Below are 26,937 nucleotides of genomic sequence, written 5' to 3' on the forward strand. Positions count from 1 at the left end.
GGACTTTTGCAAAATAGGGTCAAATTTATGTTAATGATATTGTTTTTTGTTTCAGGTGTTTCATGAAAATTGATTTTTTTAAAGAATAAACAGTAAAACAATGTTGTTACAATATTCCCAGACTTAATGAACCACAAAGTTGTTCAGAAATCGTCATTCTTCAAATATCTATATTGGATTAGCTAGGTCTCACCATGCCATTTGTTAAACGAAAGATTGAACCTGGACAAATAAGAAAACATGAAAAAGACAGCACGCTAGTGTTTGAAGAACATTCAGAAGTATGGTATTTTGTGGAGTAGAGTATTAAAAATTTCATTTATTTGAACAATGTAAATACTTCACGCAACTTCTCTTGTATAAGGATAAAATATTCTTGTGACGTCTTTATTGTCAGTTGCCGTGGGCAAGCAACCAGGCAATACCATTTAAGTAAACGGATTATCTGATAATGTGATAACTTGTATGTATAGCAAGCAAATAAAGTTGCAAAGCTTTTCAGATCAGCAACGTCCCTTAGACTTGCTCTTAAAATTAAATGATTGCATGCGCTTTATAGGTTGCGAATAATGCATTGGTTAAAGCATTAAAACAACTTTCATCTCTCACATTCCACGCTGAAGATATCTTCCGCGAGATAGAAAATGAAGTGAAGTCAATAAGCCAGTAAGTAGCTTTCACCAAGCTTTTTTGACTGATACTTTGATATACATGCCAACAAAAAGTTATCTCAAATAAGACAAGTAGTGCTGACATTGTTCTTCTTGAACTTCGCTTTTTATTTTTGTAATTTTAAAGGTGAATGAAACACAATATGAATACGTTATTATATGTAAATGCAACCTTTGTATAAGATAATTTAAACTGCACAATTGTACGCCAAGTTGCTAATGTTTTATACTATTTTCAGACGCTGCCAGCGTGTAAACAAAAGGCTCAGCGTTTTGCAAGAAAATACCGAAAAATTGAACCCTAAAGAAGTGCAAATCCGTAAGTTCATGTTGCATGTCTGTGCAAGTGTGCATTCTGCGTCGTTTTTATTTGGTTTTTGCTTAAAAGTTTAGTTTGAACTTTAATTGATGGAGCACGTCGTTCATTAACATTGCTCTGTTCTGCCATAGCATACTGCATACCATGCTTTATTACTGTCATGAGGTGTGTGAGCTCATTTAGTCACTTTGAAGTAAGTGAGGGTAATTACTAATTACCCAAAAAAATGTATTTTTGGCAACCATAATAGTTATTACTTTTGTTTTAATACCTTGGCTGATGTGTCTACTGTCAAAGTAGTTGAGTTAAAGCGTCACATTTATTTTTTATGTTTAAACATAAAATTTTGTCAGCACTTTATTGTGTCTGCCATTTAAATATCGCATAAAAAGATAAACACAACAAACCAATAACATTAATAAGATATTTTGTAGGATAAGTTTCTCACAGATAACATTCAGGTCAATTGTTCACCGACATCTATTTACCGTTGAACCTCGAATGGAAATACGATGGTGTCACCCACACTTGTATAACGCGCACGTTTGCATTATTATGGATTAGGATTATTAAGGAACTGTATGGGATAGAAGTAACAGTTATGCTGTATAAGCAATGCATTGGATGACAAGTTAATTTCAATGTGGCTTAGTTAAGCCAATGCTGCTTCTTATCATGTGAATGTCATAATCCCTGAACCCGAACATGTGAACTTTAATCTTTGATTGCATTCCACCGAATGTTTATTCAAGCGTCTGCTCGTGTATCTGGGGAAATCAGTGATCTACGCTATGCATGGTAGGACATGCATCCTATTCCCTTGGGTCAAATTCGATGGCATCAAATTATTTCCTGCTGATAAGTTTTACATTAGACAATGCACTACCCGGTGGACGTTAATATTACACCACATGTATTGCACGGAATGATTGTGCTACGTTTAATGATGATTAATGTTTTAATGGCCCACTTGGGGTTTCATGACGCGTCCACAAATCAATCAAGTTTTTGCTGATACCAGTTGAAGTTCCAGAAATCAGTTGTATATTCGACAGTTAGTTGGGTTTTCATTCGTTTAATCGGAAGTCATCGGGTAAATTACTTCCGGTCTTTTTGTCTGGATCGGACCGATTTGGCTATCGTGGTGGCTTGGACAATTGAGCGTTAGACTTTGTACGATAATTATCTTGAAAGGTTTTGAATGCCTTAAATTCTTTAACACTTACATACCGGCGGTTTAATGGCGCAATTAATCGTCTTAATTGAAAGGTTGAATCCATATCGCTTTACCAACAATGTTGCATGAGATAGCGATAGCACAGTAGTTGATAGTTCATTTCTTTCTTAGTACAATAAGTTATTACATGTAACGTAACAGGTGCTTCGTGTGGCTAACTCTAGCTTTAGAATAATTCAACCAGAACGTTGCATTGCGTGTGTTGATTTGGTCTTTTGTTGTGTATTGTAAGAGTTGTTGGTCTAAACTGCGTTGTGTTACCAAAAAATGTCTATTGGGGTATTGTAGCAAATCTTTTGTTTTTGCACGGCAGTACCTGAACCCAATCAGTCGGACGAGTTGGTGATTACATTCATTGTCTCCCAATTTTCCTTCTGTGGTTGCGCTTGGTTTGTAATCCAAACTCGCTTTTGTCACACACTCTATTGTGACGCTATAATGCCATCTTCTTTTGCCCCTTTTTGCACACACGAAAGGCTTTTGCGAAACAAATACCGCTTGTTTTGACTGATACGTCTTGAACAATCGTTATATAGGCATCCTGTTGTCGCTTTCGGGAACACGTCCGGCGTAAATCTGTCTTCTTGGTTCATTTTTGTTTGTCTCAATCGATAGCGACCCTTGACCAAATTTGGTCATTGTTTATAATTGATCAAATTCGTTATGCTTTTCGCGTTTCTATATAAGGGGATAGCACGGCTGAACAGCATGGCATTAATTTCGAAACATTTTGAAAATACTACGTTGAACTTTCCGTAACATGAACGTTGAATGCTAGTATTAAACTTACTGTTTGAGAGCATAGTACCCTATCATCAAAGCTATATTAGCTTCAGCTGGTTTCCTTGTAGTTTTGGTATGAAGAAGACACTATCCTTAGAGAACGATACAAATTTCACACACCGCTGTATGAACTACACCTGGTGCGGATGCTTGTGATTATATAAGTCCTAATTCATGACAATCCGACTCGTTTCCTTTAATCTTTCTTGTAGTTGCCTAAACCGATGCCTGTGCATTTTTTAGACAAACTTTATAACGACAGTTTGGAGAAAGCGATGTTTAATGCAGTTGTAAATGTTAACCTGTCAGTCACCGCTTTGCCACGAAAAAGTTGTTTTGCACGAGTGAAATTCTTGCGGCAGTTTGGTGTGTTTTTAGGCTATACTAAGCTCAAACTAACAAATAAATAATTTAAGCTGAAATTATCGCCAGCAAAATTTTAGCGTTTGTTAGCCATGTGCTTTTATACATAAAAGTCACTTGCAAAGAATTGATTCATTCGTCGCATTTTAACCGAAACGAAAAAAATTATGCCTAACTGGTTATTTTTGAGTGCAGATTACCGCAGCGCTTAAAATCGGTTTACATTCATTGGGGAACCTATTTCTGGTATTGTGAGCCTATTTGCGTTGCCGCTAATATCCAAAACACAGCGTAATACGTCGTGTTTAAAGCGTCATAAGCCCACTTGAGAAGCGCTCATTGGGCGTCATGTGATAGAGCATGGGCAATTTAAAGTTGGAATTTTGAATAAATCGTGATCGACTAATACACGTGCGCATCTCCACAGAGCTATTGAACTCGTTCATTTTGGCGGGAAACCCTAGAAAGAGGGGAATAATTAATTATTAATCTGCGAATGAAATATATGCAAACTGCCTTATGAATAACCGACACACGTTGAGGTGCTACGTACACGGCGATTTGTAACAAGGCACAGCATGTAGTCAGCGTATTTGTTCACGCACTCCTTGTGCCCTTATTTGGCCTAGAGTTATACACTTTTGCGTGCGGTATGCGTCCTGTTCAGTTTCTTACCGGATTTAATCGTTTCAGCGTTACTAATCCGATAACTAAACACTTGCCTTTTAGGAAGTTAAAGCTTTTGTAGATTTAAAAACAAAACCAAACCCGTCTGACATTCAATCAATGCAGTTTTGAAATCATTCACTGATTGGGTTTGGTCGAAAGTAGCACGAACACTTTGTGAAGTGTTCTTTCATTGCTTTTAGAACAACGACCGAGCAAATCCAAAACCCCTTTGAACAAATGAAGCCACGATTACATGGTTACTTAATCGACGCTTTCCTTCGTTCTTTTTAAATGGTTGAGTACTCCTAGGTTCCCGCTCTCTTAAGAAGGGTCCTTTCCCAGACTACTTTTAACACTGTTTAAACATGACGTCACGGTTGTTATCAATGCCTTGGAGGAAAAACTGTGTTGTCTGTGTTTAAATGAGTTGTGTAGCAGTGGTTAGTTCGGGATTTGAAAGCACTGTACTTGCGACGTACAGAAGTACATTATGCAGATATGGTGGTATACCTTGGAGATGTGGTTAATCATTTTCATGTCGTGCGACTATCATGTTCTGGTACAATGTGTAATAATTATGGCGCCTGTACATGTCCAACTAGTTTAGTCAAACTTGACTTGATAAATTTTATAAACCTGGTTACGATTTATTAAATTTTGATTTTAATTAAGGTTTCAGAAGATTGGAATTTGTGAAAAAGTTAAATTTAGATACCTGTATAATCATTTTTTGCTTTACACTGCCTTAGGCAATTTTAATGTAGTTTTCAGTAAATGGTGCAATATTTTATGAAGTGTTCAACTTTAATTTTATTAAATAATAATATTAACGAAAAAACACTAGTGGTATTGTTTTGTTTGCAGCTCACTATTATTAAAAGTAAATTAGGCATTCCTCAAACATTTTTAGTCATTAATAACTAACCATTTATTTACTGAGAGAGCCATCATCAATGGTCAGATATTAAATATTTGCTAGCTGCTCACTGCTTCATTCAAAACAATCGTGGGAACTTGATGTCTGTTGACAATGCAGTGTATTTTTTCATACTATTCTATTTTGTTTTTTCGAGCTGTTGTTTTAATTCGCCGCTCGGTGACGCGCTGGAGTAGTACCCAGGCCATCTGGTGAAGTTGGTAAACAATAGAAATTGCAGAAACAATTTGGTCGATAAACAGGTCTGAGTCATCTTTACAACCATAACGAAGGATATAAATTTTTATCCAAAATGTGAACAATGTTGGAAAGATTTTTGAATTGTCGGTTTTTAACAAACAGTTTTAATTAATTGGTTAATCTTGATAAATGGTGCAGCTACAGCGCATTTTGTAATAAGTAACCACGGTACGAACATCCCCATCATGTTTACATTACCTTCTATTGTGGTGTTGTCAATGAAATTGCCTTATTCTCACGTTTTCTGAACCCAATAGCCGGTCCTAACTACTTCAAATGACTAAATATATTGACTTAATTTATGAACTGGCGGAAGTCGTAAAATGAGGCCAATGGATAGTATTCGGAGAAATGTAGGTGGGTACGTGAAACCTTTTTATTTACTGAAGAATCTTGACCTTCGCATGAACATCGTTTTAAGACGTCATGTGTATGCTTCAGTAACCAAAAATTGGGACGATACTTAGCGAAGCTCTGTGTGTCGAAACAATCTTGTTTGACGCAGAGATCACGTTCTTTGTGTGATCAGGTCACGTTCTAGTCTTAAGTTCTTTATTATTATTCGTTGCGTTCGTTTTTCAAGCAAGGTAAAGCGACTTACAACTTATATGAAGAGCTTTTCACTGTCGACTTTTTGCAAATTTATCGTATTGTAATATTTTTCAATTTCGATTTAATTTGTATTTTCCCAAAGTTGTTCATGGAATGACTACCACGGCACTTAGATTGCATTCCTTGTCCATGAAGCTTGGCCGTGGTCAGATATAACACGCATTGGACTAAATATTGCTCCGTAATTTAATAAAAAAAAATTTCCGCATGTCTCGTTTTCCAATAAATTTTATAATTCATCTATGTCTGGATGACAGAGCAATATGTAATGAAATTTACACACTGACGGTGCTTTAGTGGAGTTGCTTGTCAGTTGTCAGGAACGCTGGCTGGTTAGAATACAGTCAAACAACATAAGGTTAAAATTGCAAGGTGTTTTCTGCTGCTTTTGGGAGCAAATTTGTTGTTTTACATACTACGTAATTGAACCACTCAACAATAACGAGATACGTGATCTGGCCAGTTGCGCGTAATCCGTATATTTTAGTTTTCGCAGCCGGTTTTAGAAATCTATTTATTTCTTACGGGAAAGTTTTAGCCCAGCTGAAATCACAGCAATTGGGAATTTTCCTGCGTTTGGCTTAAAATCATTTTCAGGAGCAATGACGATAACAACCGACGGGAGCAATCACAACAGGTCAGAAAATGGCTTAACTGGCCACAGCGTAGGATTACAGCAGCGTCAGTTTAATGGAAACCAAAGCATCCCTTGTTAACTGCAAGCAAGTAGTGGTGGGATTCAGCCGGTTCGTGCGAACCGGTTCTTGGAATTTAAATGACTTCGCGAACCGGTTTTTAACAAGCGTATGTATAGGCCTATGTTATCTCGGCCCCGGGTCAATATGGCATGCTGCAAGTGAGAGAAACGGATGTTAAAATATTTGAATCCCACCACTTACTGTATACTGTATACGTATGCCATCGTTAAATTGTCAATACACTGAAACGTGTTTAATTGACTTAATGTTTGCACCATGAAATTTAAGTCATAAATTTCCAGCAGTTTTAGTAATTCAGTTACTTGTAGAAACCGTTTTGGGAAACGCTGCGTGGGTATCATGTAGGCCGTAGGGTATACGACGTAGTTTGCATTTGCAGTACCCATTTGGTGCGGGTTCCCTACCCTAAACTGATTTTGTGTTGTTTAGCTATAGTAACTCAGAAATGACTACTGTTTTGACGTCATTAGAGTTTACTACGATAGTGATAGTGTCAGATTTTGAGACGTTGTCAAGCACAAACCATTCTACGTTCAGTCAGACACGCGTGATTCATCGCAGTGATAGTAATCGTAACGCCGCAAGCGCTACAATAGTTACAACTTCCAACAGACACAACCCTTAATTCAAATTCATGAACTGGATCCGTTCTGATGTCGCTAAACCTACAATTTTTGCGTCATCTCATTGTCTCTTGCTATACACCTTAGGTTGCTGTGAGCTAACCGTACTTGTTGACGTTTCTGTCGTGTTTTCGTCAGACTTCAGCGTTTAAAAAAGCTTGCGCCGCAGTTTACACTTCCATCGATTACCGTTTGTTGATTTAGTAAGCACTAGCAGTTTATTGTGCTTTGACAAATGGGCCGGGTATTAGGTTATGGAGAAAAGGCGACGTTTTTCGCGGCTTCATAATTCAATGACGTTATAATCTCAAATTACTCCAATTAGGACATTTATTGAAGGAGGGAACGACAACAATGAAGGAATATTTTAAAACCGTAAATTATCGTTCGTCAAAATTACTAATAGCCAGTACTTCAATGTATACAAAAGAAATAGCAAAATCAATCCTTCTTATTCTTAAATTTTTGGTTTATCCGTAGCAATCTATAGCGCTGTAAATGAGTTGATTATCAGATTAGCTTTAGGCACCAATTGGAGTTAGCTGGAGTGGCATATTTACCTCATGCTGTTCAACTCACCATGACAAATGCGGTAACGACCAGAATAGCAACTATTAGCTTTGAAGGATAGAGCTGCTATTCTGTACGTGATAAACAGGTTCCTGTTAATGGATTTGCATTTTCAGGTATTGTTTGTCTAATCTGAGTGCAGCGAAAATAGATTTTAGACTCCCGCCCAGCCAACTAACTCTATGATATTGACGTGTTTCTGCGTTGTTAGCAGCGCGGTCTATTATTTATTAACCGAGTTCCAACTGTTACGTATAGCTCTGCCGTAAGTCACAATGTTCAAGTGCTAGGTATCTTGCCGGGCTTATTGTTTTTAGCCGCACGGCTTTTAAGCAGTTGTTCAGTTTCAGGTTGTTCGTGGAATTGGCGTTGGAGATATTTATTTTGACCTTATGAATATTCCATAGGGTTGGATTACTTATCAATGAGTAATTGTTCTTTAAAACCAGGTAGAGTCATAAAAAATAGATCAGAACCAAGGTTTAGGTCTTAATTAATTCAACTCATTGTAAGATGGCCTTACCTTGCTTAACCGTGTTGAAATTTTTTATACCCATCTACCGGACTGTCGTGTAAAGTAAGGTAATAGTCAGTTTGCATATTTGCCTAAGTATCGCCCTGTGTGTCAAAGACTGTCTTTTACAGATTACGTAATTACCCTGTAAGCTTTTAAGAAGTGGTGAGAAAATGCATGTCTGTGTTGAAGCGGCCATTTCTATTGTTAGAGGACCTCATTAGGGAAAGTTGCTGAGTGTCGACGCTGAGTGCCTGGTTTAGGTTAAGCGCATGTAGCCTCTGATGCAAACGTGTAAAGACGTCGTCCATGATAACGGAGCCTTTGGGCAAACAGCAATTACCCGTATATTATATGTGCACTTAACTTGCTTGCACTCTTGTACCGCTGTTAACCTTATCAGCATTTTATAGGTATTATTCAGTAGTAACTTCAGTAATTTGTCGAAAACTCGACTTGTCATATAGTACGCTTTTTTATATTGTTAATTGACGCACATGGTCATAGTTAGTTGCAAAACTGTTCGATTTTTGCCTCCTGTTTAAAACAATTATAAATAGGTGGCCAAAACGCATTTTAATAATTAGTTTTCAACGTAGTGCACAGAAGACAGATTAATTATTGATTTGGAAATTTGATGAAAGCTGCGAGGCTGTAAAATGTTTAATGTTCATTTAAAGATTTTAGGTTGGACTTGAAATTCATTTATAACGAGACTTATGTAAAAATGCTCGTATTTCATTGCGTACAAGCAACTGATATTCCGAAGGGAAAGGGATGAAGAGTAATTTGACAGAATACTAATGCGTGAGAAGTAATCATTATAACGGCGACCATTTTTATTCCATAATTGACAACACCGGTCTTTTGAGGGAGGGAATCTTCAAATTTGAAAGGGATTAGTTTTTGAGGACGTCGTATTCGCTTTTTTCCCACGTTCTTTGTATGGCCTTGTTCGGTGTAGTCTCTCAACAAATTTAATATTTTTACAAGTTTAAACTTTGCGGATTAGTTTTCTTCAATCAGTTGAAATCAGGTTTGCTAACTATGCAGTAGACAGTATACTTGTGATAAACTTCTGGTCTAGCGCGTTGAGTGATCAGCAAACTGCTGTTGCCGAAATTACTGCTAATTAGCGAAGGGCAATCATGATTACCGTACACTTGAGCTGGCAAAAGTAAATTATCTTAATGTTTCTTTTTCACGCTTTGTCAGATATAAAATACTGAATGCTGACTTGCAGAGTAGGTGTTTGATGTTTAGCTGCAAGTTGTAATATCGCAAAGCTCAGGTATATCGTTCGTGATAGTTTACGTCAAAGGTTTACTGGAATTTGTAAAGTTTGACCCGCATTCCAAGTACAGATTATTGAGCCGTAGTGAGAAGGTGACCCGAATATGGGAAATAACTCATCAAAAAATTCGCCAAGTCATCTTCGGCGATCTTTTTCTTCGAAAAGGAAGAAGAGTGAAAAGCCTAGAGATTACTATAAATGTAAGTTTTAAGACAAAGAAAATACCAAGTTTTCCGCAGCAACGTATTTCGTGTATTGTGTTTATTCAACGTTGTCCTTGTCTGTTTTATTTTGTGTAACTTTCTTGGAGGACTAAACTACAGTAATGTACACTGTATGAGTTTGTAAGTGTCTTTGTTTTCTCGATTTGTTCAGCTTCCATTATGTTTTCATGCAAATATTGGATATTTAATATCAGTCCGTGCTATAAATCAACCAGTAAATAGGAGCCGCATTCATCAGTCAAACCTATAATACCGAATGTGGGTTACTGAAGGGATATAGCTGGTCCAGTTCAAACACAAACAGCTATTATTTCAAACCATTCCATCCATTTAAACCCTTTTGAATGTAAGATAGTATTACAGGTTGTTTATTTTGAGCTTATTTCGTCATTGCCTCACCCAGAATCCTCTAAAACGTTTATTTCTGAACTGGGTTCTTTATAATCCAGCTCTGTATATGCTAGCTATTGTTTGTGCAGCGTCTACGTCTAATTTGTTGCTCAAATATTAATGTGTACGTTGTACTTAACGTTGAAAGCAGCCCGGTAATATCAGCAAGGCAATCGGGTTATTGCCATAATCCTTGTATTTGTTTTAAAGGGCCGCTACCTACTGTGCGTGTCTGTTTTGGCAGCAATTTAATTTCAGTAGCTAAGTACTTACCGCACTTCGACTTCTTGACATTTGCCATACTACTTGAAAAGTGCTAGTAGATTAATCGCTTGACACGTTACCCAGCCGATAACTGACAGTTGTAAAGTTTTGCCTAAAGTGATTTCATTTCGGCGACTGCCTTCAATCAAATTTTCGACGTTTTTCACGATTATGGCCCATTTTACCGTTCGGAAGTTTGATATCGAACGATGGATGCGACTTGTGTAAAGTGCTTGGGGATATAATTTGATCAAAGTTGGCTTTCCCTACATCAGAAACATATGGCCGGGTTAGATGGGGTCACCGTTTGAGTAGGTAGTATGCGCTCTGAAGTGATAAACATGTTGTGTTATCTGGACCAGTTTTATTTGCCCATAATCCTTTTTCCATTTTGTTTTGCGTTAGTGGAGTTTGCGAAGGATTAGGTTCAATTTTGTTGGATTTAATCTGGAAAACACAGCTCAGTTTCTGTTTACCTACACATAATTTTTTTTATCCTCAGCCCTGTCGGATCTGGACACAGAGCAGAAAATCCCCGTTTATCTTCACTACAGATCAGGAGACTCGGTGGAAGAGGATTTATTCACATCCGACTCAAGGACTCCTTGCCTCATACATCTTCATCAGCTTGCCAGAAACGTAAGTTGTTTCTTCCAAGCACGACCTTAACGACCCCAGCTAGTCCAGAAAGAAAGTAACATCATAACCCCGTGTTATGTGATAAGTATTTACCCGTTACAGCTGTATAATAGAATATGTATTTATTTTGGATTAAGTTATTTTGATGTACAACGCAGGATTGGAATGGGATATTACACGGCTCCGCAGCTTTTGCGAAGCCCTCGCGGCCCAAGTCATTCGATCCGAAAATTCTCATGCAAGATGCTTCATCTGCGAAATACGTCGCGCCCGCCAAATCAACGGTAAAGGATAAATAACTATTATGTTTATAACCCGCATGTTTGTAAACAACTAACTAGGTCGTTGTGTTAGCAGCTCTGATCATACTTAGGTATTGGTTGGATGGTTTAATCAATGGTTTTAAATGTAGCAATTGGATTGAAATGTAGTAGGCGTGTATAATTCAGTTGAATCGGGCCAGCTGTATCAATAACGAACTGACTGGTTCCTAATCTGAATTGGGTCTTAAAAATTGAATGTCTTGTTTTGCCCTGGCTAAGTCAGGAGTTGAAGTGTGCTTGATTATAGCACTCGTGGAAAACTTGGCGCTTTCAAGACCAGCACAATAGGAGTTGTACTTGAAAACTTTAAAATGCTCTCCTTGAAGCACTTGTCCGTTAAAGTCCCGGTCCCCATTCTCTGCAAAACATCTTCATGTTTTAAAGTTGTTTATACTTATTTTTTCTTTGAATCGCGTTCAAACTTTATTTATCGTCGGAACTTCAAGTGGAAATCACGGCGAGTTTTGTAATGTGCTTTATGAACGCAACACTCGGCGCTTGTTTAGATAAACCGACAAACCGTATCCGTGGTCATGGCGCAAATGACATTAAAACAGTTAGCACTTCTTTACTTTTCTATGCCTTAGTCATAGACCATCGAATTTAATATCGTTCTAACAACTTTTCAGACTAATATCGTAGCATCTCCGGAACTGAACGAGCTTTACAATCCACGGTCCATCCTCCCCACACCAAAGCAGAAGATGGAAAAAGAGAGCGCTCAGCACAAAGCGGAGATGGTGACAGTCGGTAAGTTGTCGTTTAACTTTACTGAATCCACGCCACATTGGACGACTTAAGCTGTCCACTTAGTGATATTAACTTTTAGTCCAAAACAGGGTATGACTTGACCATTTACGCCAGTTTGTTGTCGTAAACAGCAGAATTGAAGTGAGCGCTTTATTTCAAAGAAAATCAATTTCTAGTAAACCAGAAACCTGACACTTTTAACCAACCATGTTTACGATGTGAATATAACCAATTATGGTCATTTTTCATCTGCAATTACCGTTTATCGTAATAATAGCTCAGCAAAGACCTAGTTAAATGCGCGACGAAATCCGTTTTTATATCTCTCTGCGGGTTGAAAGAGTCCCGTTCAGAAAGCTCTACTTCTTCCATATTTGGCTGCTTGATAGACTATCATGCGTGTCGTCTTAAACAAAAGACGAGCAGGTATGGTTGGATTTCAAAATATTTAACAAAAAGCTACGAACAACCTGTCGATTTTGAAGACTGCTGAAGCGTAATAGCTCACTTTAAATTGAGTTTGAGTTACCTGGGTGCGGGCTGAAATCTTTTGTACTTTATAATGAGTCACGTAATAGAATAGCTGGAAATTAGGTGAAATTTCTTTTTTCCTCGCCGCTTGTGAAAGCAGATCATATTCAGTTGGAACTTATTACAGCCAGCACATGGTTAGGCGTAACACGTTTTAGATAGAGCAGTTCAGAATATGTTAACTGTGAATGTTATTTCTCAACGAAACAGACACATCTGGCGCACAGTTTGAACGGAGAGCTGTCCTAAGGAGATCGCAAAGGTCAACAGTTAACTCTGTGCGCAGAAAAAGCCAGCAAAAGTTCAGAGAACGCCATAAGACACTAACAGCTTTACCGGGCTGTGTTTCTCAAGAATTTGGTAAGTGTTCTGGTGTTGTCTTTGCAACTCATTGAAAGTTTCTAGAATATTCTCGTTTTCTTTGTTAGTTTTTGATTGTGATTGTGTGGCCACCGCTGCATGGCTTATGGTAATGGTGTAATTATTGCTTGAGATTCATATTCAGTAACAATCGGTTGCTTGCTATAAAGCTACAATTTTGCTTACATTCACCGACTCGTATGCAGGGCCGGATATGCACAGACCGAATAGCTTGCATTCAGACGTTAATTCCAATTCTTCCTTCTTCGGAGAAGGCTCAGTGGCAAGTGGTATGTGCGACGCCATTCTTGTGTTAATCCAATGGTGAAGTTTAATTTTGCTTGATTGTAACCGGGGGTGTATACGACGCTTTTAGCATGAGCTGTTAAATCATCGATATTCACTGTGGTGTGATTGGCCATTTAAAAAATCATTAACTAGTTATCGTTATTAATAATCAACTCATGGTGGCACCTTATAAGCACAAAACCGAGTAAATGATTTTCTAATACTCTAGACTAGTATAATTCTAATTTATAAGTATAAATCTAATTTTCTAATCTAGACTTGTCGTTTTCGCCCCGGGAGACCCACAACGCTGAAATCCAAACCGACGAGGTTAAGGTGTTGCCTATTTCCCCAGTCAAACGAAGAACGAAAAACAGAAATTCTGTAAGTACAATCTGTTAACCAACCCACTTCAAAGTTCAGTCTTACATAAAAGACCGCTTCACAAACGAACGTTCACGGGTATACCGTGTCATTGTATTACCCAAATACTTCATCGTATAGTTACCTCCGGATCATAGACCTTCACCACAGCGAGGCGCGCACGTTAGTTTACAAAACGGCGGCGCAGTCGACATGACACCCAAGAAAACGAGCCCTATTGCCAGCAAACAGGTAACCATCTACCCTTGCTGTTTGAACGAAGTTGTTAAAGGTTATACGCGCTCTATACAGTGTTTTTAGGCTCATTATATCATCATAAAACTGTTTACCCATGTCGTTTGATTGGCAGACGGAGACCAGAGAGTTAAATGGCCATCTTTCACCTGTTGTCTCCGAGGCAGGCCATAAACAGGCATTTATGAGAGAGAAGAACGGACAGGTTAGTCTTGACAAGTTAAAACAACAAGTTAACTATGTTGAGTATGTGATTGTGTTTCGAGCCCCTTGTGATATTGGCTTCCAGAGATATTTTGTATCATCTTTATGAAACCGTCGATCTCGTTCAGGGCGAAGATCGCATTTCGTCTGGATTTTGGAGCGGTACAGAGAGTTGTCGTCATTCTACGACGTCTGAAATATTATTACAACACCAGAATGTGACTCAGGCATTGCAGAAGGTAACATTACTGAAGTTTTCAATAATTAGTTTTTGATTGAAATACCTTTGTTTCGAGTTGCTGTGAACATCTGGGGTTTTACCTGCTATCTATAATAATCACTGTTCACTAATTTTAAGTCAGGCTTATTTTTAAATTAACAGGTTTTAGCCAATAAATCTCCTCCTGTGTCAAATTTCAATGAAAGAGTCGATATTCCTCTTCCACAAACTCTTCATTCTTCCACGTCCTCGATCAACAGCCGACTCAGCGTCCTCGATGATACTCCTGTGTCATCAGTTTTATCACTTACAAGTTTGCCCCGACAGGATATGACGTCAACCCCGGACGAATCTCTGTACATGCCTAGGAATGGAACAGAGACCCCATGTCAGGTTGGATTTGCAACTCCCGCTGGAGCTTATAATTTCATGAACCCGGGGTATGTAGAAAACGGTCCCAACATCACCCACCTTGATTCCCCGATGGATCTTCTGATTCTCGGCAATCGTCGCGGCAATGATGGGATGATAAAAGACGATGTCCGGAGCCTCAATAGCTCTTTGTTCTCGCAGGACCAAGATGGATATTACACGTCAATGCATAAAGATAGCGGCATAAGTAAGAACGGAAGCGTTATCTCACAGACAAGTTTGACCCCCAATTATCAGCCTTCTCCCACCCCGGACGTGTTCATGGCAACACCAGTCACCCCGGTGCCCCACCCTTCGGAAGAGGACTTCCGCTCTAAGCATTTCTTCGGATCAGATTTTATTGCTAACGATGAGAGGCTGCGACAAAAGCAAATAATGAGAAAGAAGCAACAACAAGTGATCAAGAACAATATGGACATGGATTTTCAGACAGAACTGCAGATGAGTTTTGAAAGACGCAACTCAACTCCCAACAAGAACAAGAGGAAACCGAGTAAACCGTCTCCTCCGAGACGCGCATCGAGTTTACGATCACCACATCCCAGACATAACGAAGCAAAGGAGATTTTGGCGTATATGGAACCGCTGACTAACTCTGATAAATTTCCAAGTAAAACGGTTTCGGTAAATTCCGCGGTCGAAAAAATACCTCAAGCTGAACAATTGCGTAATATAGAGACGCTCCCCGACTCTAATTTTGCTGGAAAACGACCTTTAATGCCAAATGGTCCAAGCGGAGTCCCCTTACAACCCCAATTTAAGAAGCAGTCTAGACAAAGCGATGCTGATAAATTATCAAGGATGCATCCACCTCTGCCAGTAACTACCAGGCTGTCTACTTCACCGAGTCCGAAAACGGTTAATCCTAACTTACCGTCAAAGAGGCCGCTCTCACCATATAAGCCAACTAGCCCGTCCTTATCTATGCATGAACCACGTAAGAGACCAGCGTCTGCAATTGAACCGTTAAAAGTTCCATTGAGTGTCCCCGGGCCTAAGCCGCGGCCGACTTCGGTATTTGAGCTGTCCGCGCTCCCGCCATCACCGTGCAGTTCTCCCGAAGGTTCTTTGTCCGATCTGTCCCAAATTACAAGTACTACTGGCTCAAGTTTGTCGCAGAGTCCTAGCAAGTCGCCTCAACCGTTTATACCCGTCAACAAGCACCCTGCTTCACCCATTAAATCTGCGTTAAAATCGCCGCCTGTACATACAACACCGGCTATAACGGATACTCATTGCTTCACTGAACGCAAAGCAACAACAGTGTTAAATGCACAGCCTCCTAAATCACCCTTGCCTGAAAGCAACTCTATATTCACTAGTCCAAGCAAAGAACCTGCAGTGGACGAAAAGTCTACGCAAATCAAAGCAACAAAACGACCAGAAAATCGTACTTCGACCACGGAAACTTTAGTATTGAACTTAAAAACAGAAACGCAGTCGACAAAAACCAGCGCAGTACACGTAACGACATCTAGTAAGCCGAAGCCAGTTTCTCCTGTAAAACCGGTGGTTTTCCCAAAACCCGGCAAATCAAAGCCTTCAGTTTTTCTGACGAGCACAACACAGCCTGTCGCAAATAACATTCCTTCGCGGACGCGTTCTCCAACCAAACCACAAGTTACGGCAAAGCCATCGAAACCATTACAGACCTTACAAGCAAACGCAAAGCCCGTCGTTAAACCAAAGCCAATTCTTCCTCCCAAGCCCGGTTTTCACGAAACAGAAAACAAACAAGCAGCTAGTTCCGAACCTTCACACTTTGGTGCAAAAAGCCAACAGTTGAGATCGAAGACCGCCGATGCTAGAGCCCGTTTCTTCAGTGGTTTAAGTTCGCCGAGAGCTGCAGAAGAATCGACAAAACCCGAAGAACGTGTACCTGAAAGCACGAAAGCGGCTGCCTTAGATTCAACTGTACAATTTGAGGATAAATCTGAAGTTAAAGTGACGTTGAATGATCCTCAAGCAACTGCATCCGTAACTGAGAATCCGCCCTCTCAGAATATGAAGTCTATTAACCAAACCGAGGTGTTGGAAGATAAAGTTGCTGAAAATAAAAAAGAAGACGTTTGTGAAAAGATTTCAACATTTGAGACTAAGGTGAAGTCAGATGGTAAACCAAAGGAAGAGTTATCAATTCCAGCTGACATCCAAAAAGAGGAGGTCAAGAAACAAGTACTCAAGCAGGAGCCCGTTGTTTCACCTGCATCTGAAGTAAAACTTGAAGAGCCATTGAATGAGAAGGTTGAAATTAGGCAGGATGTTGAAGATGATAAAGCTTTAGATGAGGAAAAAACGAAGCCAGCTGAAGTTTCCGTTGACGCCAAGAAACGTGTTAAAGACGAAGTAGACACGGACAAACTTGCAGTTAATAGCAATTCAATAGAAATGGATGGAAAAGTAGATAATCCTCCACAAGAAGATGATGCAGCTGAGGAAGAGCCGACCAAGGGAGAGGACAGAAATAATTTAACTGCGGACAGTATCTGTGTCAACTCTCCCACCTCTGCCAAAACCCACGACTTCCTTGCGTCAATGCACAGGTGAAAACGATCTTTAAACGGTTCCACTTTTTTTTTAATTTAACTTGTAACTAAATGTGTAAAGTTGTATAAAAAATTTTCATATACTCTACCTCAGGAACGGCCAGTACGTCCTTTTTACGCCAATAAAGATGCTAGGATATTTAACAGTTATCACTTTTATTTTAAATAATGAAACCGTTTCACTATTTCTTAAAGCTTGGTTAAGTCAAAATCATCGAGTATTTTATGTTTGAAGTACATAATGTTTAAGGAAATGCAAAAATTGATATGAGATTCTTCAATAGTCGATAAACTTTGACGTGTTTGTTGCTAAAATATCTCACAAGCCCAGACAATTTGGACACTTTTGTTCTGCAGTTACATGTGTTTGGTTCTTGATATTTGCTTTGCAAATTAAGTTTAAAGCCTTTACTTGTGATACGGGCAAACAAATAGCGTCCGATTAGTAAAACAACACAGTATTAAGACGCTGTAAAAATGAGCTTCTTCTTTTGTTAATCGACACATTACTATAAATGATTGACTTGACATCAAAAAATTAGTCGCAGCATATCAGTGAAAATAAAACTAGCCGTTTCAAGGAAATATATTTGTTCCAGATTAAGAGAGTCTTTGAGGCCGTCCTCGCCCGATTCGAACGAAGTGAAATCACCAACACTGAGTCCGTCTTCGACATTGGAAAGACGAACCAACGGAAGGTAAATAAGATAATCAAATTAACCCTACAAGCTTGACCGATATATTGGTCAGTGACGCGTCATTGAGTCGCACAGAATTAATCTGATGCTTACTCGATTGTGAAATCGGTTTTGTCTAAAAGAAATCGAAACGACCTTGTGTCTCATATTATAAATCCAATATCCAATGCGCAGATACCACACCTCCAGTTTGGACAGACGACGTCGTATTGCTGGAGGGTCGTCTTCTTCTACGTCAAGAGATGACTTTAAAGCTTTGTTATTGCAAAGTTTCTCCAAGTAAGCCCTGATAACTTTTTCCGTAAATAGCTAATCAATCTATTGTGTACGAGTGCTATCAACGACTGTGTACTTGAACTTGGCGTACTTTGGCTGTTTCCGAGTGGCCTGCTACTTTGATTTAAACTGGTTTAATATAAAACTGGCTCTCATTGTGAATGTTTTTGAAGATCGGGCTCGGGCTTGCAAATGAGCGCAGCCGAGAAACTTCAAATGTCGTTAAATATGAGAGCGAATGGTTCAGGCCGGGGTGGCGAAGACGTTGCAGGTATAAGATTCGAAAGTTTTAAATCATGTAAAAAATTGTTGAACTTTTATCAATGGCAGCATTCAACGAAAATGAAATAGTGAATTATATTGAAATAGTTTTAATTATTTTATGAAAACTTCGTATATGCCTATATATGTACAAGATAAAATATTCGCTCTTTTTTGCGAGAAGTGCTAATCCTGCCCAAAAAATCAATTCCATCTCTTTGTCGTAGACTCTTCACCACGAACCCGGATTGTATCGATGGGTGATCTCCGAGCGGCTATGGGGTCAGGACGACAGGGCCGTCGACCCAATCGGACGCCGGAACACCGAAAGTCTTACGCCGGAAATACAAGCTATCCACCCATCTCTTCAAGCGGAAGGTAAGATTTTTATCCTTTTATATCTTGCTATTTTGAAGTGGATTTCTAGTAGGGTAGTAAAAACAACAGTAAAACTGGATAGAGCTTGCCATTTAAATTTCCTTGTTATTTTAAAACCGGACACTTGTGTCGAGTATTGCGTCATAAACTGTAGTCTGTTGTTTAGTTTGTTGTTTCTGATAGCTACGAAAAACAAAGTCACGCCGTTGGATCAAGTTTAACTCTGGCTTCAAAATAAAAAAAATTATAATGAACGATCCTTTGTGGTTCCAAGTGTTTTTGAATTTAATCTTATTTCAGGTTCAACACTCGCAGTCGCACGCCGACGCGGCCGATGATGTCGATAACGGAAGACGCCGAAGGTGACGAACTTGATAAACCGATCAACGAGATGCAGAGATCGGCAAGTGTGTCCAACTTATGATCCGTGAAGAACGTTCGAGAACAAACCCATCCCAAGAAAGATATGTCCACCGGTTCGAAGCAAGCGATTTGACTGGGATGTCCCACCAAGAACTAAGCGTCAGGCCCCTCGTTGGGTTTAAAGTCGTATAGCCTATATCTTATTGAAAGGTTTTCGTCAGTGCGTGGACTGTGCAACTATGTCTGACATATTTTCATGTATTTGTGACATCAAGTAATTTTGATTATTCTGACATCTGTGTATGCTCATTTTATTTTGCTAACAATGAAATCAAATTTTTGCGATGTGGAACTTTTTTATTTGAAATCGCTTGGTAGGTCTGTTTTTACTGCCTCGCCCTTCTCTTGTAAAGTTACTGCTTCAATATAATTGCGTACTGTGAGTGCCTATTATTCATTAATTGTGTATCGTCTTTGCACAGATCATCATCGCAAATTGTGCTAATCGCTGCTGCTTGTGGCTTGGATTAAAAGATCTTAACCTCATTTCTCACTGTGTGGGATTGTTCATTCACATCAAATACATTCAAACTCCAATCCAGTGAAAGATAACTGAAAACATAACTGACACCGTCTTACACCAAATACAATCAGTCTCTATTCTGATCAAGATTCAAGAATATGTTGAGCACAACGCGAAACGTTTGCTTTTTTATTTTTTCGAAGTTTTGTCGAATACGTTAACTACAAAATGACTATACCTTGTTTCTGAAAGGCAAGTGTGTTAACGCGGAAAGGTTAGATATTAGGGTTAGTATGTAATAACATTCAGGTTGGAAAAATATTTAAGTGAGAATTATCATACAGTTTTTGCCAATGAAATAGCTGTCTTTAAAAAATTACCGCGCTCTTCAAGATGTTTTTAATGTTACCGTGATTACCTCTTTATTGTAAAAGTGAAAGATGCTAGTATGCTGCACATTAAAAGTCGCACTGGACCCTACGAAAATATGACGAAAGTATGTCTCCTACACCACCCAGCGGAATAACGCAAACGCATCAACCCCGCTTATGTTGCCTTGAAAACGACTTCAGTAGACGTCAGTTATATTTACATTACTGTAAACATGGTACTGTTTCTTGTACTTGGATTAGTCATGCAAAAATGCTTTTGAAACAATTAAACATACTTGTTTATTGGCGGGTTGATAACTGCGATTTGTTTGTTACAGCAACGCAATAATAGGCCACTGAAATATTGCCTATCAATGTTATCATACAATATCGAACTTCACCCAAACGACTTTGCATCATTCATAGAATTACTTCAATTGAATAGAAATTTGACTATGTCGAGGTAGCAAATTACTTAAACATGTTTAAAACATTGCGCAAAGTAATACGATAACTGTAAATTCGCTTCTATGCACGTACACAGGATATCACAGAAAGAAATGTACATGGAGTGGGTTTAAAAAATGTCTTTTTATATCACGGACAGGCACAATACACAACACAGTTAAATAGGCAATTACTACCAGTTTATAAAGAGCGGATTTGTAGGTAGGTAAACAACAAATTAAGTTTCATTATTCAAATATTCCATGAAACATGGTTAACATAGCATCTGAGAATGAGATAGTTTGTGAAAGCACTGCAACTTTGATTACACATTAATTAAAAACTTTATATACTTTTTTATACTGATTACAATAGCAAGTATGTACTTCCTTTCCAACAAGCACAATCACCACAACTTAACTATGCTGGACATTTATTTTGACTTGGCAGCCAGTCTTTTTGCTTCAACTGCTTCAAACGTAGGCATATCGTTCGGTAATCTTATCAAATCTCTCTCATCTCTCATTATGTTTTCTGCCTCAGCTATAAATTAGAACAAAAGTTTAAATTCACAAATGATTTTATACTGTTAACTCCTACTGCTTTTCTGCAATTCATCATATGGTACACAGACGACAGGTTTGCTTGTTATGTTTGAGCTTAGAGAAGAGATTATTACAACATTATTAAGCTTGAAAATTAAAATATTAACGATAATAACTGGATTTGCAGTTTATGCAATACATATATCATCATGTTCGGAAAATAACAATTATAAAATAAATTTAATCCACCACAAGTACCTCTAACCCTCTGCAACAATGTCCCATATGCTGCATCAAGTTGGTAAGCAAATACAAAACCAAGTGGAACAGCAGGTAACAATGGTGTCATCCTTTTAGTCTTTATAGCTCTGCAAGACAGTTCTGCATGTTAATAAACTTTTTCTTTTATGGAAGATCATTTATTGAAGTTATTTCACAGTAGTGAAAGATTGACAGTATATGTCAAATTCCTAGTCACATGACATATCCAGTAGACTACCACCTACAATGCATAGCTTACTGCTGATGTTTTGATTTATGACATATACACAGTATAAATAAAACTTATGTCCATTTACCCTAGTGTTCCACCAATCACAAGAAGCGAATAAAATGTTCCGTAGTATTTGACAATTTCTCGTGCTCGACCAATACCCATGCTCATCTGCCTTTCCCGAATTTCATTCTAAAACATTTTAGGAGTCAAACACCATTTCTGTTTTTCAAATAAAATACATATATATATATATATATATATGTATGTATATGTATACAGTATAACATAACAATTAACCAAACACATTTCAAGAATAAAGTACTTTCAAGACCAGCAGCATTGGTATAATGTATATGTGTACAAAGCAAACTTATTCTTACTCTAATAACCACACACTTGCATGACAAGCTGACGCTCTAATTGCAGTTGAAAGGCACTATACTGGAAATCCTGTTGTTTCTTGAAGTTCTCTTCCATAGTCGCCTTCATTCCTGATGATACTGAGCTTGCTATTTGACCCATGATGCTTAGTATACCACACCTTACCAGCTACTTTTAAATCAATACCTTACAAATAGTAAAAAGAGAAAATCATTTAATACCTCAATTGCTTAAAATTTGTGTTAATACAATTTTTCAGAGAAGCACAATTTTTTAGAAAAAATGTATATATTCGTTTTTATTACCTAAAGCTGTCTTTTTTGTCAGCATAACCGTCATCACTTAACACAAGTCATTTTGAGCTCTAACTCAATTCAGGTCATTTAGGACGTTTGAATCAAGTCTGTTCAATGACTCTAGTGATTCCAATACTACTGTAAATGCACACTTGAAGTTCACCCAAGATATTTTGCTCCTCCAACATCTTGTCACAAAATAATTAAAGCTTTACTCAACCACCTGTCACCAAATTTGTTGTTGCCAAACTCTAAACATAGGCAGTAAGCATCCAGCATGCGCATGACAAGTACCTTTTGATAAAGCACTTTGATATGATCATAGTATCGGAAATTTCAAATTGGACTATGAAAATTATGCATCAGTCTGTTTATTTATTAAGTAACTTCTAAATTTTCAACATTCTTTACACGACTATTTTGCATATTTACTGCAATTACTGCAGATCGCTTCCACATATTTTTAAGATAGAAGACTGGAACCAGTTACTGGTTTTTCTTTCAGCACTACCGTATATTGGACAGCATCGGCATCTTTTTCCACACATCATTGTCGATGTACCAGAGAAATTTCCATCTTGCAACGAGCAGTATTATCATCACATCTTCCACAGATTAATTGTCATTGGTGTGCATTCTCGCTATACAAATTCGGGCTAATTAAAAATGTGTTTGTTTAGTGCTATGGCCACCAGAAACCGGGCTCTTGCCCGGGATGGTGTTTCTTTTCCCATCCACTGATGTACAGCATTGAAGCAATTTTTAATCATCAGTTGCTTGAACACACCACCTGCTCGTCTGCTTAATTTTTCGCTTTTTCTACTGACGTTTTATGAATTTAACTAATTATAGGTTTAGTGGCCGTGCTAGTTGTTACCAGCAATTATCAATGTTATTTTTCTTGAGCACATTTTAAGCCTTTTCAGCTTTGTCACTTTTTCCTGTTCATTGGCGCATGTTAGTAACAACTGGCTTGATTTTTCGTCCCCGGGGCGCTTTTTACGAAAAATAAATGAATAAAAAAAGGCCAGTTGCGTACTACACCCTACAACAGTTATTCAGGTATGCCTGTAGAAGTAAGTCAGCGAAGTGAGTGATGGATGTACATTTTTCAAACATTGGAAACTTCCCAGTGTAGATTTATTCATACATTTGGCCCAAGGTGTCGCGCAAAGATTGTTGTGAAGAGATTAATCTACTAATTGACAAATGAAGCATACAATAAACAAAGAATTTAACTATTTGTGTCAGAACTTTTGTTGTTGCAGGTTGCAATTTCACCACAATGTATAACCTTGTTACAATAGCATTGGTTCTTAAACAGGTTCGATCAAACCCACATGGGTTCAGTCACTGGTCAATCAAGTCAGTCACTGGTATTTGGCAAAGGTTATAGTATCACACAGTGTCAGACTGTCAGTGTCACAGTGTGTGCTTTAAAGTACAAGTATGTTTACAAAACTTAATTTACATAAACAAAAAACATTTACGTATAACCTAACTCCTATTAAGTTACATCTCAATAGGTTACCTCAAATAAGTTTAAGGACGACTTCCCTATATGCTATTAGTGCCACCCACCACACCAAAACTGGTGTGTTTGCACATGTGATTTCTTGTCTAAAACTGCCATAGTTTTGGGTCGGGATTAGGCCAACGCCAACTCTGTTTCTGTGTTAGTTTTTAATTTAGAAATCAGGTAGTCTAGAAACGGGGTAGTAGGCTTGCAGTAAGCCAGGCCAGTGTAGACGGGGGGTTCAGTCGGGTATATTGGCCCAAGCTTATGACTTTTAATGAGGTCTATTATTTGAAAATTACATTTATCCCCATATTTGATAAAGGGAGCATGTAAAAATAATATGAAGGTTAACAGGAATTGTACAAAAAATACAAAATTTTTATGCTTTTATCGATTAATTATATATATTCTAACAGCGCCATAGCTTAGCATCTGTTTGTGCCCATGTGGGCATTGAGCAACATGTGGGCCCTTAAATTGTTTTGCTGTTTACATCTAAGCTCTCATTCTGCAGCAGGTATATAAATTTTGATAATAATGACATATGTTATAAGAAGGTTCTTAAACAAGCTTAGTTTTCAATGAGGAAAGGTTTGGATTATTGATTTTCCACACAATTTAACTTACACTACAGAATAAACTGTGCATGAACAATTGTAAGTTTAGCAACTGGTTGCTTATGAATCAGCATTTAGGAATTACAAAATTACATAATTTGGGTCTAGTATACAAGTGCACAATCAGATGACGTCACAATTTAAGTAGCTGGCTAACATACAACAATATCATGGTTGTGCATTTGTATACTAGACCTCATAACTTTTGCAGGGGCCTAAATTTACCTTCTGCAGAATTTGCAGGAGGCCATGGTCTGGGGAACATATTGCGCTCTACACGGCCCTGAGTCAAACGCCACTGGTATTTTTGAACGGCCTTGAAATTTGCTAGACATGGGTATTGAATAATGACTATTAAAATCTATAAAAAACGACTATAAACTGTCTTTGTAAAAGAAACTCCGTATGTCTTTGTCTGACACTAGGCTATACACTACATGCCACCATATCATGAAGCCTTCCGTAGAGCTGCGGCTGCTGATTGTTTAGGCAGGTCAAACAGGACGAATGACGCAGTGACTACGTAATATTATTCAACAAAAAGAAAAGTAAAAACGCAAATAGTCAATTATACAGATGTAAATTAAAAACCAAAATCGACATTTTCGTGTTGTGGAGGAGATGGTTTTCCCTTGCCGCTGACAACAGAACCTCCATTATAACTCGAGTTTCAAAAGATGCCATTTTCTTTTGCGACATAAAATCTCATATGAAAGTGTCTTGTCATTCGTGGTACTGTACGTCGCTAATTATTATAGGTCGTATTGACTCTCTAGTCAGTGGCTTGACTTGAGTCAAAATCGAGTCACTTTTTTTCAAAGACTTGACTCTAATAATGGCTCTACTACAACTACTACTACTAAATTCCCCATGGGAAGACAAGAATGATTAGCAACATGTCTCAGAATTCGCTTTATTCAGCGCTTTAATTACGAACGCACGCGTACACCAATTGCAAACGTGTTGATAATTTCCAAACTCATTCACAACTTACAATAGCGTATAATAATGACCTATGCAATTTATGAACGCGTTATTACGAACCTTTCAGCTCGGCAAAGTATGTAGCATATTCGTTCGTAAAATGCAAACGCGTACGTAATTTGTATATATGTTCGCAATTTGTGAATGCACTAAAAACTAAACAAAGCGAATTTTGACACAAATGGCTAAACATAGACGGGTGTCACCAACGATGTTGACTTTATCGACTCCTGACAAGTTGCATATAGCTACAGTACAATAATTAATTTGTCTAGACTGGAGGACAGCTTAGGCTACAACTTACAGCCTTATATGCTCCGATAAACAGCGATTCAGCATCAGGAGTGATCAACTACAAACAAGTGTCCCTGTGAGTGCGTGTATGAGTACAGAATTGGGTTGCGTGTTCGTTTCAAATTGCGATGGCCGCTATAATGTAAGTATATAGAGTCATAGTCTTTCCAGGCAAGTGTAAATGAAAATGCTGTTGATTACATTTCAACAGTTCAAATGATTGTTTGTAAAGTGATATTTTATCTATAAAAATTATTTCTTGTTTGTGGTTCCCATTATAGTTCTAGCAACAATTAATTTAGCGGGGTGTTACAATGACATTTTTATTGTAACGGACTCAAAAGTTTTATAACCAATGTTGTTGGTGAAAATGTTCATTTTATTGACATTGCAATAGCACAAGCTTGAGTACTAGGCAGATTATGGTCCCAGTTAGACTAGGTTACGGTAGAAGAGTAATAAACTAATAACAATAATGAATTATTTTGGGCATCAACCCATAATAGCCTAATATGTAGGCCTACAGCTTTTCTGGTTAATACAGGAAAACACATTACAGAGAAATAAACGTATAAGCAACACGAAGCGTAGCTGTTAGAAAACGTTCGACAGGAAAATGTTCGACAGGAAAAAAAGAGAAGCAATAGGCCTATGTTACCACATTTGACAGGAAATTTATATCTTCCGAAAAAAATGCAAACATATAACTACTGAAGACACATAATTTCATTCAATACTTTTTTGGTTGTTGATTTGCAATTATTCACAACTCAATTCGTCATAGTTTTAAAATCTGTTACCGTGCCATATTTGCTAAGGTTTGATAAATAATGTGCCAAATGTTTTTGAATATAAACTGTCCATAAACCGCCCTTGAATGCTGCCGAAAAGGAGGCAAGAAAGATAAATAGCACCAAGAATTAATACCAAATATAAGCTTTTGACAAAACCTATGTTTATGTTTTCACCGAAATTGTAGGATGTTTCGCTATATAAACGAAAGGTTGCGAGGACGTGCCAAAGAGTTGGTAGAATAGCACAAAATGCAATTAAATTTAGATTAAAAGCTGGATTACAGAAAATTTTAAGACCGCTTGGCTTGGTTTCGGCTACACTACCAGACGATCAAAATAGCTTAAACCGCACAA

General features: G+C 38.1%; 2 protein-coding genes across 5 annotated transcripts; one reads left to right on the forward strand and one right to left on the reverse strand.

The window, feature by feature from the left end:
- The first annotated feature begins 60 nt into the window (after positions 1-60).
- Positions 61-19,862, forward strand: LOC143464514 (uncharacterized). 4 transcript variants are annotated; one of them, XM_076962314.1, is made up of 18 exons: positions 61-281; positions 560-666; positions 911-990; positions 10,932-11,068; positions 11,227-11,352; positions 12,021-12,141; positions 12,883-13,032; positions 13,239-13,322; positions 13,598-13,704; positions 13,825-13,935; positions 14,054-14,143; positions 14,271-14,381; positions 14,525-17,337; positions 17,940-18,038; positions 18,213-18,317; positions 18,488-18,585; positions 18,803-18,953; positions 19,254-19,862. In XM_076962314.1, exons 1-18 carry the CDS (start codon positions 195-197, stop codon positions 19,375-19,377), a joined length of 4,701 nt encoding a protein of 1,566 aa, XP_076818429.1. In that variant the 5' UTR covers positions 61-194; the 3' UTR covers positions 19,378-19,862. The 4 variants fall into 4 exon arrangements, with proteins under 4 accessions (XP_076818429.1, XP_076818430.1, XP_076818431.1 ...); XM_076962315.1 differs by lacking the exon at positions 13,239-13,322; XM_076962316.1 differs by lacking the exons at positions 61-281; positions 560-666; positions 911-990 and adding an exon at positions 7,756-9,751.
- Positions 19,863-20,485: 623 nt separating this feature from the next.
- On the reverse strand, positions 20,486-22,285 carry LOC143464515 (plasminogen receptor (KT)-like). Its single transcript, XM_076962318.1, has 4 exons — positions 22,095-22,285; positions 21,781-21,887; positions 21,461-21,570; positions 20,486-21,200 (listed from the first exon to the last, which is right to left on the reverse strand). The coding sequence occupies exons 1-4, from the start codon at positions 22,218-22,220 to the stop codon at positions 21,091-21,093; spliced, it is 453 nt and encodes a 150-aa protein (XP_076818433.1). The 5' UTR covers positions 22,221-22,285; the 3' UTR covers positions 20,486-21,090.
- Between the last annotated feature and the right edge of the window lie 4,652 nt (positions 22,286-26,937).

Source organism: Clavelina lepadiformis, chromosome 7, assembly GCF_947623445.1.
Source record: "Clavelina lepadiformis chromosome 7, kaClaLepa1.1, whole genome shotgun sequence".
NCBI classification, from domain to species: domain Eukaryota; kingdom Metazoa; phylum Chordata; class Ascidiacea; order Aplousobranchia; family Clavelinidae; genus Clavelina; species Clavelina lepadiformis.

Bases quoted from the DNA above. Each gene is read 5' to 3' on its own strand.
- LOC143464514 (XM_076962314.1), top strand. From the start codon at position 195: ATGCCATTTGTTAAACGAAAGATTGAACCTGGACAAATAAGAAAACAT. The intron at 13,033-13,238 runs GTAAGTGTTCTG...ACTCGTATGCAG, and splicing joins CTGTGTTTCTCAAGAATTTG to GGCCGGATATGCACAGACCG. The intron at 14,144-14,270 runs GTTAGTCTTGAC...GATCTCGTTCAG, and splicing joins TGAGAGAGAAGAACGGACAG to GGCGAAGATCGCATTTCGTC.
- LOC143464515 (XM_076962318.1), bottom strand. From the start codon at position 22,220: ATGGGTCAAATAGCAAGCTCAGTATCATCAGGAATGAAGGCGACTATG. The intron at 21,571-21,780 runs GTAAATGGACAT...ACTGTCTTGCAG, and splicing joins GTGATTGGTGGAACACTAGG to AGCTATAAAGACTAAAAGGA. The intron at 21,201-21,460 runs GTACTTGTGGTG...TCTAATTTATAG, and splicing joins ATTGTTGCAGAGGGTTAGAG to CTGAGGCAGAAAACATAATG.